The 15,858-nt window shown below is 42.7% G+C and overlaps 2 protein-coding genes across 3 annotated transcripts in view; both read left to right on the forward strand.

Annotated features, from left to right (window-relative positions):
• NUP133 (nucleoporin 133) overlaps positions 1 to 2,608 on the forward strand; it is a 55,374-nt gene extending 52,766 nt beyond the window's left edge. For both annotated transcript variants that reach the window (XM_075924725.2, XM_075924724.2), the window contains exons 25-26: positions 1,203 to 1,291; positions 2,346 to 2,608. In XM_075924725.2, coding sequence (XP_075780840.2) covers positions 1,203 to 1,291; positions 2,346 to 2,482 — 226 coding nt within the window. In that variant the 3' untranslated portion in view covers positions 2,483 to 2,608. The remainder of the gene's footprint in view (positions 1 to 1,202; positions 1,292 to 2,345) is intronic.
• A 7,564-nt stretch (positions 2,609 to 10,172) lies between these two features.
• ACTA1 (actin alpha 1, skeletal muscle) lies at positions 10,173 to 14,415 on the forward strand. The gene is made up of 7 exons (XM_075924728.2): positions 10,173 to 10,332; positions 11,620 to 11,760; positions 12,220 to 12,544; positions 12,673 to 12,834; positions 13,305 to 13,496; positions 13,591 to 13,772; positions 14,001 to 14,415. The coding sequence occupies exons 2-7, from the start codon at positions 11,632 to 11,634 to the stop codon at positions 14,142 to 14,144; spliced, it is 1,134 nt and encodes a 377-aa protein (XP_075780843.1). The 5' UTR covers positions 10,173 to 10,332; positions 11,620 to 11,631; the 3' UTR covers positions 14,145 to 14,415.
• The last annotated feature ends 1,443 nt before the right edge of the window (positions 14,416 to 15,858 follow it).

Below are 15,858 nucleotides of genomic sequence, written 5' to 3' on the forward strand. Positions count from 1 at the left end.
AGGATACTGGGCTAGATGGACCTTTGGTCTGACCCAGTATGGCTGTTCTTATGTTCTTAACCATGTGTGAAATCCTGACTTTGACATGAGTGAGAGTTTTGCCATTGACTTTGAGCAACAGTTTCTTGCTAGATGCTACTTTTTGGTGGTGTTAGTGTATCTATTTGGATACCAGGCACAGAACTGACCAAACCATCCATTTCCCAGTGGCTACACAAGGTATTTATATCTGTTTTAGGACTGAAATAATGGGAATGTCTACAGTACAATTAAAAACCTGCAGCTGGCTAGTGCCAGCTGTCTCAGGTTTGTGTGGCACAGGCAAAGGTTCTGTTTAATTGCAGTGTAGATGTTCAGGTTGGGACTGGAGCCTGGACTTTAGTACCCTGTGAAGTGAAGGGCCCCAAAGCTCAGGCTGCAGCCTGGAATACACACATCTACATCACATTGATAGCCCCTTAGCTGAGCCAGCGTAACTCCAGGCTGCATAGCACTTGACATGGGGGACAAGAAACCTGAGCAACTGAAAACCAGTGCTGACAGCATGGAATGTTATTTTAAATTAGAATTTTTCCCCTTTTCTGCCAACCACTTTAGAATGGCTTGAATTAGAGGTTCAACAGCAGTCTGACCTTTCCCTTGAATGACTCAGCATATGCCATCACATATTATGACTTGTAAAGCTCAGAAACTATGCGTATTTTGTGTTGCTTTGGGGTCTTGCAGTTTTAAACCTTTCACTCAACATTTTGTTCTTCCTTTGCTTCCTGTTTAAAAATGTGCTTCAGTGCTCTGAAGAATTTGCCTTTTTATGTAGAATTCTTGTCAGAATGGTGATTGTGTAATAATTAATTGTTTATACAAGCTTGCTTAGAATCATTTACCCATGTGGGTATGAGTTTTCTAATTGAAACAAGTAACTTTTTTTTCTGCTCTTATCGTTTAGTCAGTGTGGAGGCATTCCCATTATCTGCTGCATTAGATTGTCTTTCTAAAATTTTATTAAAATTATGACATAAGATAATCAGGAGGCAAAGAATACTAGCTTTTAACTACAGAAATGCACACTAGAATGCAGGTCTATTAGAAGAAAACTGAATAATCTTTTTTAACATCAGGTTTTTAATCATCTTGTTTTCATATTTGATTTCATTTTTAAGCAGTTTTACAATTTAATTTATATTATACTTTCTGACTTGCAGTTGGTCTAGTTCAGAAGGTAAAGATGATCCAATTGAAGCATCTAAAGACAGTATATTTGTGAAAATATTACAGAAGCTATTGAAAGAAGGTACTTTTTGTTACATGTAAAGAATACTTTTTCAAATTACTGTATGTAAATCTTGTTTTAAAACACACTTAACAAAATAAACAGCTGTTATTGTCTAGAAAAAAACAGTACAAACATGTAAAAGAAATTAATAAATTGCATCAGTAATTCATGAGATAAAAATGTGACACCTACTCTAGCACTTTTGTAGTATTAGCGACTTGACAAAACAGTTATTTGTTGTCTTGGAGCTTCCAAATAACACCTGTTTTGCATGAAGATAGTGGTTTTTTTTAGTAATTCATTGTTATACAATGGAACACCACCACCAGAGTGAAAATTCCCTGTGGCACAGGAGGAATGTTAAGATGCCAGGACTGTAATTCAGAATGGCTTAACTGGTTTAACTCAAACGTCTACAAAACGAATACAAAAAGCCTTGAGTTCAGATCAGCTAAGCAGTATCAAAACTGAAAAGGAATGTTTTGGGGAAGCTGTATAAGCAATTAAAAGAGATTAAAATAGAAACTCAACCTTCAACTACAATGTTCACAATTTTAAAAAGCTATATTGTCAAATATGAGAAGCTTACAGGTTATAAATATGGAAGTGTGTTTCTTCAAAACATTTTTAACTATTTTGCATTTTTAAACCCACGTATTGCAGTATTCACTGCATTTTACATGATCATAAAGTATGATTCATCTTAGTTTTGGATTTGTTAAACAAGTACTTTGTGGAGTTCACGTTTCAGATTATTGTAATGGCAGAGGCAGGGAATTAAAATGTAAAATATGAAAATGGTGAAATTATGAAGGGGAATATAATAACCTTTAAACAATGGATTCAGTTTTGCAGCACGCTTTATAGAGTTGTTGCACTGCATGACACAGTAGGTAAACTGGAATTAAGAGTCTTTACAATTCCAAATAAATGACGCTAGAACTGAAATGCAAGTACAGATGTTTCCATTGGCAGCAAATATCCTTTTTAAATTGTATACAATTACAGTTATAATTGTATATGTAGTTATATAAATTACAATTTCTATAATGCAAGTTTATTTGTGTTGTAGGAGTTCAACTCGGTGAATATTTACCAGAGGTGAAGGACTTGCTGCAAGCAGAGGAACTTGGCAATTTGAAATCTAATCCTTATTTTGAATTTGTGCTAAAAGCAAACTATGAATACTTTGTTCAAGGACAAGCATGAAGATTAACATTTTTAAAGAACTGAATTAAAGCAGAAATTTCTAAAGAACTGAATTTAAGCAATATAAACATTTTTACATTTTGTACGTACTTTGTTAAATCTTTGTAATAAAGTTTATATAATGTGTTTAGCTTTGGAAATTAGCAGTCCTTACAATACAATTGTCTATTGATTTTTCTCTGGGAAAATCACTCTCTCGATGACTAAATATGCATGGTTGATTTTTATTTCTGTGCCTCTTTTGGTTTCACGTTTGTTCTATACTTTTGTCTAGTATGCAGGAACCCTTAACTCTAGAGGCACATACCTTAGGGGTAAAATCCTGGCCTGATTGAAGACCATAGGATATTTGCCTTTGACTTCACTGGGGCCAGAATTTCTCCCTGGGAGTATATAATGCGGAAAAAAATACAAGAAATGTTAAATGATGGCTGAATACATAACTTTTTGAATTAAGAAATGAAATCCTTGCTTGTATAAAGTACTCTGTTTAGAAATTAGGTGTTTGAACTAAAACTTTGCATTGATGCAGTACTTTCTATCTAAAGAGATCCACGCAATACATGGAGGGGTAAGTTATCCCCATTTACAGAAAAGGAAACTGGCACAGAAAGGATAAGTGACTTGCACAAGGTCACTCCCTGTGTCAGTGGCAGACAGAAATAGACCCCAAATCTCCCAATTCAAAGTCCCCTAGCCTACCAAATAAATTGGTCTTTTAACTTGTGATTGAAAGCAGGTTTTCACATAAGTTTTCAACAAATCAAGAGTAACTTTAGATGGTTACAAATACAAAAGTTATCTATCGATTTTTACATTTTTAAAACAATGAGAATGACATGCAAAATATACAGTAATTGACAATACACGCCTATAACCTAAGCTCACTGGAAACCTAGAAAGCAGTTACCAAAGTGAGAATCCAGGAAGACCTTCCTTACTCGAAGACTCATTCTTTACTCGTGGATGCCAACTTACCCCAGTTCACTTATCTCTGACACTATGCTTTTAAAAAGTCCATGCAACTCTTAAATTCTAATGGTTTCCTTACTGAAGTAACAGGTTAAAATCATAAAAATTGCTTTCAACAGTCAGATCGCAGGAGGAGCCTATCTTTTACAAATAGTTTTAACGTCCAGAGATTGAATGCAGAACAACTTGCCTAGCCTTATGCTCTACTTGCCCTGGCTAAGTGCCTGCTAAAACAACTTGATCCAACAGCTGAGAAGGTCATAAGTTAAATCAGTTGAAGAGAATCCAGTTTCTAGTTTAAAAAGCACAGCTATCGTGCCATTGCTTCTCCTCCTTCGTGTGCTAATACAGTGCTCAGGGCTGAAAGGCTGAACATGTTTGGAAGAATAGACTTATCTAGAGCTGTTCTAACTAATATGGAAAAGATACTCATTAGCAACCTTGTAAAAAGTCAACACTGAATTAAACCTCACCTGTTTCTACAGTATTACATGGCTAAGAGAGCCATGGGTATAATTTATAGCTTTGACTTTACAAAAGGGAATAATTCAAAGTGTTGGAATATTAGTTACTGGTGTAAAACACAGTTTTAAATAGAAATGAGATTTCAAATTATTTAAAACAAAATAAAAACTATACATTTAGCAGAAGGGAAATGGTATATCAAATGACTGGCACTCTTTGTAGGGATCTCCTTCTCCTGGTCTTTGGCTGTGTTAAAATTAGCTTGAAGTTCTAGTAATGAGGACATTTCTGGTCAAGCCTTGAATGTACTAATGGGATGTCTCACCTTCCTCCCCTCCAACTCATCTTTGTACACTACAGTCTAATCACTTGTACCCAGTCTTAATGCAGAGTATGCTAAGGGAAACTTCTCATTAGCTATTCCACTGAGTCAAGAAGACAGATTTGCTAAAGTTTAACTATAGATTTGTTAGCCTTGGGTCTACTCCAAATAAAGGGTTATTTAATCATTGTTTTGCAGAAAGTCAGTATATAATTAAACTATAAGTCCCTGCAGATAAATTTATTGTCCTGTAAAGCACAGAGCATACTCTGTCCTCAACAAATGATCAGTGTAATTTTACGATTATTTGGTCTAATGCTGATGTAGAAGGTACAGTAATTCCTCATTTAACACGTGCCTGCTTAACATGTTTTCGCAATAGCACAATTTTTTTTAGGGGACGTTTTTTGAATTACACGACCATCCTTGGAATAACATGATTTCCCCAGCCGGCCCATTGCCAGCGGCTGCATGGGGCTTCCCCCGCTTCCCTGTAAAGCGCCGCACTGTTCCCCATTGACTCCCCCTCACTGGACGCCTTGCCCCCTCTCCTCCGCCCCTGCTTGCAGGCTGGCGGCTGGGCTTCCCCAGCCGACCCATTGCCGGCGGCTGCGCAGGGCTTCCCCCACCTCCCTGCAAAGTCGCGGAGGGTTTGCCACTCGCTGCACCGTTCCCCGGCGACCCTCGCCGGACGCAGTGCGGGTCCTTGCAGACCCATCACAGAGGCATACTCCCAACCCAATCCCTCTCCCCTCTTCTCTTCCCTTCCCCAGAGCCAAACACCTCCCCTCCTTGCTGTAACCCAGTCCTCTTTCTCTCTCCAACCTTGTGTCCCGGTCCCAACAGATACCACTGCCTGAAACGCAACCCCCATCTTTTCCATTATTTTCAATGGGAAAATTGACCCCACATAACATGTTTTCACTTAACACGATCATTTTCTGAAACATAGCTATAGTGTTAAATGAAGAATTACTGTACTTTGCATTGGTAAGAGTATCTTTTGTCTTAGGATCTCTAAATCACTAGTAGGCAGTAAATTCAAAAAACCCAAGAACCTTAACTTCCATACTCAAACTAAAAAACTTATTCAAGCATTGTGATATTAGGAATGTTAAATATGTTTGCACCAGTATAAAATATAAAAAACTCAGGATTATTGGGTTATTGTCCTTTTGCATATGCTTGGTCATTCTATGCAGTCAGTATTCTCACTGATTTCTGTTGATCTGCTTCCATTAGGGGAGATAGGGTCCAATGTGTATATTAAAGTGTTGCACAGTTTGGTATTTTGTTTCTATTTACAAGCTTTTCTGACGGTCAAAACAAAATTACAAAAAGCTTTATGGTGAACTTTTCTCTGATAGAATAGGGTTCTTTCAAAAAGTGGCACAGATGTCTTCATTTACCACTGCATATGAATGTCATGGGTATCCTACTTTGCTCCATAACAGATCTAAAAATGTTGCAATAAAGGGGAACAGTTACCATACGTTACCATACCAGACTACCTGTTCTTGCAAAAAAAAGTTTTCAGTTAGTGTGGTTAAATGAAATAGGGGGGAAACGTTCTCAAATGGGGTTGAGGGAGCTTTACATGAATGTTATAATTAAACAACATATTAAATGTTTTTCCTTATAGGGTAGAAATCATTAATTTTAATATCAAACATCCAGGCTACGTCTAGACTGGCATGATTTTCCACAAATGCTTTTAACGGAAAAGTTTTTCCATTAAAAGCATTTGCGGAAAAGAGCATCTAGATTGGCACGGACGCTTTTCCACAAAAGCACTTTTTGCGGAAAAGTGTCCGTGCCAATCTAGATGAGGTTTTGTGCAAGAAAGCCCCAATCGCCATTTTCGCCATCGGGGCTTTTTTGCGCAAAACAATACCGCGTTGTTTACACTGGCATTTGCGCAAGACGGCTTTTGCCCGAACGGGAGCAGCATAGGATTTCCGCAAGAACACTGACAATCTTACATGAGATGTCAGTGTTCTTGCGGAAATTCAAGCGGCCAGTGTAGACAGCTGGCAAGTTTTTCTGCTTTTGCGGAAAAACTTGCCAGTCTAGATACAGCCCCACAGTTTAAGAATAGTGGAAATGGGTGGAAAGTTGTGACTTTTGTGTCAAAACAAGCAGAAGAAATGACCTTCCACTACAGAGATCAGTCTTATTCTTGCCCTGCTCTTATTGCTAGAATTTGAACTGACTTGTTGCTGTAGTTGGCTGAGCACTCAAAAAAAAAAAAAAAATGGGTTAGCCCCTTGTGCCTATCTGTTTTAATCCCAGAAAATGTATGTAATAAAAATGGCCATTTATGTAAAAAATTAATATTTCCACCAGGCATTTGTATTGAATTGCTGTTATCATACTTAGCTATAGCATCACTTTGAGAATCCATGAGATTTATTGTAGGAATAAAATTGATGTACGTCCATGATTTTTTTCAAAACTTACATTAAAAGGTCACCGACAATGCTTCCACTATTAATTTTAAGCAGGGTTTGTGCCACTATATATGGATAGCTGGCGTACAAATACATCTCTGATGAAATAACTAATCTGTACTTTAATCTGCTGCTGAGTATCTTTAATATCCAATCTCTGTAATACCTTAAAATCCTTAGGAAAGGTGATTTCTCTTTATGGTGAATTTATTTATGTTCAATTTTAGGCAACAGAGTTTGGGAAGAACGAAAGAAAAAAATGCAGAAAAAATATTTTTTTCCCGGAGCCCGCTTTAAGACAATAGCATGGCATAGTAGGAAGTGGAAATAGAAAGCGGCAGCAAAAAGACACAGGGTGCAGCCAGAGGTGAAGGGGAGAGCTGCCAGAGTAGGAGTTGCAGGGATTAAATGTTAGAGAAGAGAAAAAGTCACCGATCCCATGGTAAGCCTTGCTGTTCTGCCTCGTAACTGGGGAAATCCAACTGCAGAAAATGCCTTCTTCATAATGGTTCCTGGTAGCACAGAAACTTTTCCTAGCAGCACTTCTTTCTCTCCCCAATATTTTAGTAGTTTTTTTTTCCAGAAAGATTTTTCTTTAGCCACTCCTAACCTAACTACTACTTAGTCCAAACATGCTCTCCATCTTGTTTACCTAATTTTTCTTCTAATTGTAGCAGGAATTTCTAATGAGAGACTTTCACCTGTGCCAAATGGAATCTCTGCTTACTCAGAGCCGGGCTAGATGAATAGTTAATTCTCCTTATTTAACAATGGAGTAGTTTCTTCCAATCAGAGGCAGCTCATGGGTAAGACTAATATACCTTTTTAAAACTCTTATGGATGAGCTATTCTGAGTCACACATCAAGCCTATATTCTAAGCCAATCAGAACACAGCAGGTCAATAATGGGTATAGTTCATAAGTGCAGTTGGAGTGCAGCATGATCCAACAGCTAGTGGTAAAATCTACATCAGCCTTCTTCTGGTATTAGAAATAGTCACTGGAATAATTTTTCCCAGGACCAGGATCTCTTCAAAGGTTTTTGTTTTTAACAGGCATCCACTATTACCCTATTCATTGCTTTTTCATATACATCTTCAAATCAGATCCGATTAAATCTATGCTTTAAAGAGCTCATTAAACAGTTTTAAATGTAACGTCAGATCTTATAGGTTTGGGGTGGGGAAACTTTTTGGGTTGGGGGCTACTGACCCACAGGAAAATCAGTTGGGGGCTGCACACAAGGGAGAAGCAAAACAAACAGTCCTCACTGACATGGCCCCCGGCTGATATGAGAGACACCCCCCACATTCTCCTTGCATACCAGAGCCTAGGGAGGCCCAAGCTACTACATTTTTTGTGGCAGAGGGGCCGGAGCATCAGCACGGGCCCCCCAAATGTTGGCGGGGGGCCTGAGCCTTGGGGGCTGTACCCAGCTCCCAATTAAATGGAAGCATGAGAGGAGCATTCAGCATAGCTGCATCTAGACTGGCATGATTTTCCACAAATGCTTTTAATGGAAAAGTTTTTCCGTTAAAAGCATTTGCGAAAAAGAGCGTCTAGATTGGCACAGACGCTTTTGCGCAAAAGCACTTTTTGCAGAAAAGCATCCGTGCCAATCTAGACGCGGTTTTGCGCAAGAAAGCCCCGATCTCCATTTTCGCCATCTGGGCTTTTTTGCACAAAACAGTTTTTAGCTGTCTACACTGGCCCTTTTGCCAATGAACAGGAATGTCAAAGCATTTGCGCAAGAAGCACTGATTTCGGACAGTAGACCGTCAGTGCTCTTGCGCAAAATCAAGCAGCCAGTGTAGACAGCTGGCAAGTTTTTGCGCAAAAGCAGATGCTTTTGCGCAAAATCTTGCCAGTCTAATCGCAGCCCATAAGTACATCAGAATCTGTTTCCTCTTCAGTTTTTTAATCTCCTCTGTGCTAACTCCCCTTCTTAGCTACATGTAACCTGTTTCTTTATAAAATGTGGGTTTCCCCCCATTTAAATCTAGTCTTTGTTGTGATTAATAGAATTCCTGTTTTTAGAGGAAGATTTGACACTACCTAATTTGGCAAAGAATTGAATGGATATTTAAACAATACTGTTCTGTGATCCCTACCTTTAATTACAAGCATTTCTCAAGAAACCTAAAAACCACTCCTTGTCAATAACTTGTGGCCATGAAGAGGCTTTTGTTAATTATATACATACACTACACCTTGCTGAATGCTGAAACTATCAATCAGTATGAAATGTAGGAACAGTTCCCTCTTCCTCAATTTACAGATAAATAGCCAATAAGATATTTTATGATGGGCAACAAATCAGGACACTTCTATCTTACTTTTCAATAAAGCAAACATCTGTTTGAGCATACTAATACCTTCTAGCATGTGTGTACATTGTGTGCTTTAGAAAAGCAGATGTTAGTTACCATTGCTCTTAAATGAGGCTGCTTTTCTCTTTCACTAACTTTTGGCACCACAGCTGTCCTTCCCATCCTGTTAAGCTATCCATTTAGTCCAATTCTCTCCATTAGCAAATGCTGTGCTTCCTAGCCTAACAGAAGTTGGACAACTACCAACTGTACTTCCACCCATCCTCACCCCAAAATGCCCATAAAACCTCTACATAACCATAAGTAGATTCGTATCCCTTGAGAATTAAAAAATATATATATCTGGGTGTATCAGTGGTATAAATAGCATAAACTACTGTGCATGGGAGCTGTCCAACCTATTCTGGCAACTAGCCATAAGGTGGATCTTTATCATCCTCTATATATAAAACTGATTTTGCAGGCATTTTGAGTTAGAAGAAGATGCTGCTGTACCATTTAATTTTTTAGCCACAAAAATCTGCCGTGATTAAAACAAAACCCCCCTTGCAACAGACCTTTCTCCTGGGAGGGAGAGCGTAAGAGGCAACAACACGGAGCTGTGTGTGTGTCTCACAAACTGTCCGTTTGAGAGACCCTACACAAACCTACCTGGCTCGCTCCGCCTCTGCGCCTTAGGGACAGGGAGTAAAGTGTGTAGGTCCCCTTGGAAAACCGAGCACGGGAGGTGAAGTGCGCCAGGCAGGGCCCCCTGGGGGAGCGGGTCCCAAGGCCCCACAGCGCGACCTGCCGCTTAGCTCCTGCCCCCCCCCCGCGGCACAAGGCCGCTCGCCCCCCACCCAGCTGTCAGCGGGGTCCCCAGACTCGCCCCCCACCCTCCGGCCCCCGAACCTGCGGCCGGGCCGGGGCTCCCACCTGGCAGCCCCGCTGCTTTCTCCTTTATGGGCATCGTGGGGTCGGGATTATTTCGGACACGAGCCCTCCCGGCCCCTTCCTCCGGCCCGCGGCGGGGGCCCGGCAGACACTCCTTATACGGCCCGGCCTCTGGTCGCTGGGCCCGGGCCAGAAGCTCCTTCTTTGGGCAGCCCCGCGGCAGCGCAGGGAGCCCGGGGGCTCCGGCCGGGCCGGGCTCGCTCGCTGCCCAACACCCAAATATGGAGACGGCCGGGGCGACATTCCTGCGGCCGGCGGGGGAGGGGGCGGCGGCGGCGGCTCTATAAAGACCTGCCGGGCCCGGGCAGCCCACCGAGCTGGAGAGCTGCAAGGAGCAGAGGGGCCTGAACCGGAGCGGAGAGCCAGGAGCCACCCGAGGTGAGCCGGGCCCTGCAAAGCCCCGCCAAGCGCCCGGCCGGGAGCCGAGACTAAACAGCGGCTGGGGAGCAGCCAAAGCGCCAGCCCCTGGAGGCGGGAGCGGGCTGGGCTGGCTCGCGGGGCAGGCCTCGTGCCTGCCGGGGGGGGGAGGGGGAAGGGCGGGGAATCGCGTCTACACGCGTGGGCACCAGTCCGGATTGTTCGCAAGGCAACGAGAAACTGGCTCGTCTCTGGACTGCGGCCGATCTGCTTGGCCGCGCCGCCCGGGAACGGAGCGGGCTGTGAGCGGGGAGAGATTAGGCTGATAGCAGCTAGGAAACCCTCCCTAGCGCCTTCCTACTGCATTGCTCATAATGAAAAAGGGAGTGAAGTGGCGCTTGAGGAGCCAGTCCTTGTAGCCCAGAGAAGGGGGAAGTCCGATTGGAAGTGGAAGCACAGTCTGGCTTTACTATTCCGCGCTTGGATTATTGTTACATCGCATCTTCTAAATTCCAGTCCACTGAAACCAGCGCGTCTGTTGCGCCAAACTTTTAAAATCCTTAAATAACTATCCAACAGTCATTTTGAAAGCTTCCTCTCCTTTCTCTTCCTTTCCAGTTTTTGCTACACTGTTGAATCAAAGTTCTTGACTTTTGTTTTAGAGCTGTGGCTTATTATTGGTCCCCTGATAAACAGTCACAATTATTTCTCCTAGATACTCTTGGGAGCTAGGAGCTATTTCAACTCGTTTGAGGTTGAGGAGATTTTTAAATCCATTTGAGCTGATGATGGGATTGCAATTTTTACCCTCCTCCCTCCATATATAATTACAGTATGTTTCGACATGTGTATATATATTAAAACTATCAGATTACATGGTGACAATTTCTAAACATGGTACAATGAGAAGCAAGTAATAGTGAATGCAGTTTACTGAGGATGTGTTGGATTCATTCTTTGAGCTAATTTACAATTTCCTGTTACCCATACTGTGTGAAATAGAGATTTTAAATAGAGTTCTAAATTTGGGGGAGGCTGGATCTACTTTGGGCTTAAAATGTGATTTATTTATTTTTTTATTAACCACTTTCAAGTTTTTTGTGGGTTTTTTTTTTTTTTTAAATCAAACCCTGTGACTTGTCCATTGGCTTTGGCTCTGAAGCCATAGCCCCCTTCATCTCTCACCTTCTGTGGGAGGGGAGAACCCAGCTCCTCAGGGAGATTGGTTTGCAAGTGGTGAGAGTGCTGCTTTGTTCCTCTGTATCTTTTTGGCTCTTATCGTGGTTTGCTTTCCTTGTCGTTACCCAGAAAGCCGACAACATGTGTGATGAGGATGAAACTACCGCGCTCGTATGCGACAATGGCTCTGGCCTGGTGAAAGCTGGCTTCGCAGGGGATGATGCTCCCAGGGCCGTGTTCCCTTCCATCGTGGGCCGCCCTCGCCATCAGGTACAATGCTCTGTCCTCTAGCCCTTCCGTGACTGTAGCTTCACAGAGGTAGCACTTAAAAAACATTCTCTGGGGGACTCCTTGCTATCTGGGGAAAGTCCCTAATCACTTGGGAGTGGCTGACCCCCACCTTCATAATGGGACTGAGTAAATTATATACTAGCTATGCTACAATTGCCTGCTGTCACACCAGCTGTGTCCCCTTCCTCCCATAATGACACTACCTAAAAGCCATCTGAGCCCTGTGAGTGTGCTCTTTGCTCCATGCAAGCACACCTGGATTGCAACAGCTGCTCTTACAGTGGGATGGATTTGCCCTACCTGTGCCCTGGGAGCTTGCTCCTCTTCTGTCCTGAGCTGGCTGTTGCTCCCCAGCAGGAATAGCATGGGAGATTTTTCTCTCTCATTCCTGCCTTGGAGAGATGTTAAATCTCTTGTCCCCTTTGTATTCTTCTCTAGGGTGTCATGGTGGGTATGGGTCAGAAAGACTCCTATGTGGGGGATGAAGCTCAGAGCAAGAGAGGTATCCTGACCCTGAAGTACCCCATTGAACATGGCATCATCACCAACTGGGATGACATGGAGAAGATCTGGCACCACACCTTCTACAATGAGCTGCGTGTGGCCCCTGAGGAACACCCCACCCTGCTCACTGAGGCCCCCCTCAACCCTAAGGCCAACCGTGAAAAGATGACTCAGATCATGTTTGAGACCTTCAACGTGCCTGCCATGTACGTGGCCATCCAGGCTGTGCTGTCCCTGTATGCCTCTGGCCGTACCACTGGTGAGTGAGGGTAATAGGTCTCCTCAGAGCCCCTAACAGCACCTTGTGTGACTGACCATTTCTCCAGCTGTGCTGTGTGTCCACCTAGGCAGGTGCTCTGTCTCACTCACTCTCCCACCCCCTCCTAGGTATTGTGCTGGACTCTGGTGATGGTGTCACACACAACGTGCCCATCTATGAGGGGTATGCTCTGCCACATGCCATCATGCGCTTGGACCTGGCTGGTCGGGACCTCACTGACTACCTGATGAAGATCCTGACAGAGCGTGGCTACTCTTTCGTCACCACTGGTAAGTGGGACCCACCCGTCCACCTTCTCCACTGATCAGCAGCACACAGTGGTCACTGTCCCACCTGACTAACATCCATGGGGCTGGCCGAACCCTACAGACATGCACTCCTTTGTGACCAGTGACACCTTGTCACTACCTAGTGCAATGGGCACTAATTATCACTTAATTGGCTTGTGCTTAATACACCCAGCCTGAGCCTGGCAGACCTGATGGGCGTTTACTCAAGCTGATCCTGTTTGACAGATTTAATCTAAAGCCCCGGGATCTGTTTCTGTTCTATGTTGAAATTCAAGGACTGTGGTTTGTTCCCCCCGTTCAGATTGACTCCACATGCTGTCCCCCAGGGCCAGAAAACACACACACACACACACACCCTCTTTTAGAGTTACCCTGAACCTCTGATTGTGCTGCTGTGTGCCTTGTTCTTCTGCTGCAGCCTTCTAAAGCCTTGTTTTCCCCTGTAACAGCTGAGCGTGAGATTGTGCGCGACATCAAGGAGAAGCTGTGCTATGTGGCTCTGGACTTCGAGAATGAGATGGCAACTGCAGCTTCTTCCTCCTCCCTGGAAAAGAGCTATGAATTGCCTGATGGGCAGGTCATCACTATTGGCAATGAACGTTTCCGTTGCCCAGAGACCCTCTTCCAGCCATCCTTCATTGGTATATAACCCTCTCTTTCCCCAGAGAAATCCTCCCCTTCAGTGTGAATTCCCCAGTACTTACCCCTGCATTCCTTACCTTCTCTTGTCCCCAGGTATGGAATCTGCTGGTATTCATGAGACAACTTACAACAGCATCATGAAGTGTGATATTGATATCAGGAAGGACCTGTATGCTAACAATGTCATGTCTGGTGGTACCACCATGTACCCTGGTATTGCTGACCGCATGCAGAAGGAGATCACAGCTCTGGCTCCAAGCACCATGAAGATCAAGGTACATTTGACTATGGATTATTGACTCTTACAGTTGAATGAGAGAGAACCCTAAGCACTTTGCAGACTATCAGTTTGAATGTGAGTGCATCTGACCCTCCCTCTTTGGCAAATGCTGTTCTATCTCACTTTGTCCTACTGAAAGTGTAGTAATTCATAAAATGTTTCCCCTGTTTTCTGTGACCATGTGTGGTCTGTTTACTGATCAGAGCTCTGCTTACTCTTGTAGATCATTGCACCACCTGAGCGTAAGTACTCTGTCTGGATTGGTGGCTCTATCCTGGCTTCCCTGTCTACCTTCCAGCAGATGTGGATCACAAAACAGGAATACGATGAAGCTGGCCCATCCATTGTCCACCGTAAATGCTTCTAAGTATGTTTACTTGATCACTATGTTAACAACTCTCAGGATGACACTGTTGTAAGTTGCAGGTCATTGGATACCTGCAACAGCCATGTAACTTTCTATTTTGTAACAATTTCTGTTACTGTTGCTGCAAGCTCCACGTGACACAGAGTGTATGTAAAGTGTACATAAATTAATTTATTTTACCTTGTTTTGTTTATTTTTAAAACCATGCCCTGTGGAAGGAAACCAAACACTTCAAGAAGCATTAAATCATCAGTCATTCTGTCACGCCCCATTGGAGTTGTCTGTCATGATTTATTTCGGAAGTCTTTATACACATTTATCCTGTTCTTTTACAACTGGTCATACAATCGTAGGAGGAAAAAGGGTTATGACACTTTAAATAACCCTAGATCATTATTATGCCAGTTACTTTACACAGTAGCAATGCTACATTTTTAAACAAACACACTGTATTATGTTTCCAGAGTGATTCATGCTCAGGTTTCAAAATATATTTAAAAAGGTCTTGGTGCACATCTTTCAATTCAAATATGAACGTGCTTTCTCTGGAAAAATAATTCCTTTTCTTTATTTAAATAAATAAATTTACACATGACCTTCCTACTCTGTACAGTTATGCTTACTGGAAGTTGAGGAGATGGAGTACAGTATTTCCTTTTGTAAAATTTGTTAAGAGATTACAGCCTGGCTGTAAAAAACATGATCACAGCATAACATGCTATTTCTTAGCCTATGTTTCTAACTTTTCAGAAGCTGTTGGGTTTCTTAAACTCAGCCAAACAAAACTGTTTTTCAATGAGCTGCTGTCTTCATTTGGCCTAACACCAAAGCTCCATTTCACTACTAGATAAATAAATGATCCTATGCAATACACTTGTTTCAAATACCTCATTGGAGCAGAATGTAAATAGTAACTTTTGTATAGCGTGTTTTTTAGTGTAACGGAGAGGAGAGGGTTTGCTAGTAGTTGAATCACTGAGCTAGAATAGATACAACTTAGCTGAGCCCTTCATTCTTATTTGGCCATTCTGTGGCGGACCTGAAACACAGCATCAACTAAATGCCCACTGGTGGACAGTGTGTGCATGACTTAAACACGGACCATTCCATGCCAGTGTACAGAGACAAATATCAACTACAATCCCTGTTGGCAGACTTCAGTGCCCAGGTGTCCAGGAAGAATGTCCTCATAAGTTAGGCCAGGGCCCTTTATTGCTTGAGGGCGACCCTCTTTGGGAGTGGAGTTAGAAGCTTACTATTGTGCTTCATGTTTAAAGGTTACAGACTTAGTGAATCTGGCTACCCTTATTTAGCTGTCAGTAAACAATGAAGATGGAGCCATAAAATCTAACTTAACCCCAACTACAGCTACAATTAAGAGGCCTGGGAATAAGCCAAAGCTAGCTAGCTCCCTCCTCCCCCCCCCTTTTTTTAAGTCATAGTATTTCTTCCCAGAGTGGAAGATGGCTCTTTGATTGGAAGATGGGATTCAGCTGCTCTTATTAATTCAGCTGCACCAAATGTCCCAGCTCTTTGCCCTCTGCCCAGGAACACCTGGCCATTCATTCTTCAGCTGCTCTACTCATATGGCAATGTAACTGGGGGTAGCAAAGTGCCCTCAGTCCACTAATGGCCCAAACTTGAGCCAGTATCCCTTCTTCACCTTTCTGGTGGGAAAACTGAGTTGGGGGTTGTTGTGAGGAAGCCCTCTAGA

The sequence above is a fragment of the Pelodiscus sinensis genome, chromosome 3 (assembly GCF_052426305.1).
Source record: "Pelodiscus sinensis isolate ZL-2025 chromosome 3, ASM5242630v1, whole genome shotgun sequence".
Lineage (NCBI taxonomy): Eukaryota > Metazoa > Chordata > Testudines > Trionychidae > Pelodiscus > Pelodiscus sinensis.

Coding starts and splice junctions, on each gene's coding strand:
- ACTA1 (XM_075924728.2), top strand. CDS start 11,632: ATGTGTGATGAGGATGAAACTACCGCGCTCGTATGCGACAATGGCTCT. Junction 11,761..12,219: donor TGGGCCGCCCTCGCCATCAG/GTACAATGCTCT, acceptor ATTCTTCTCTAG/GGTGTCATGGTGGGTATGGG. Junction 12,545..12,672: donor TGCCTCTGGCCGTACCACTG/GTGAGTGAGGGT, acceptor ACCCCCTCCTAG/GTATTGTGCTGGACTCTGGT.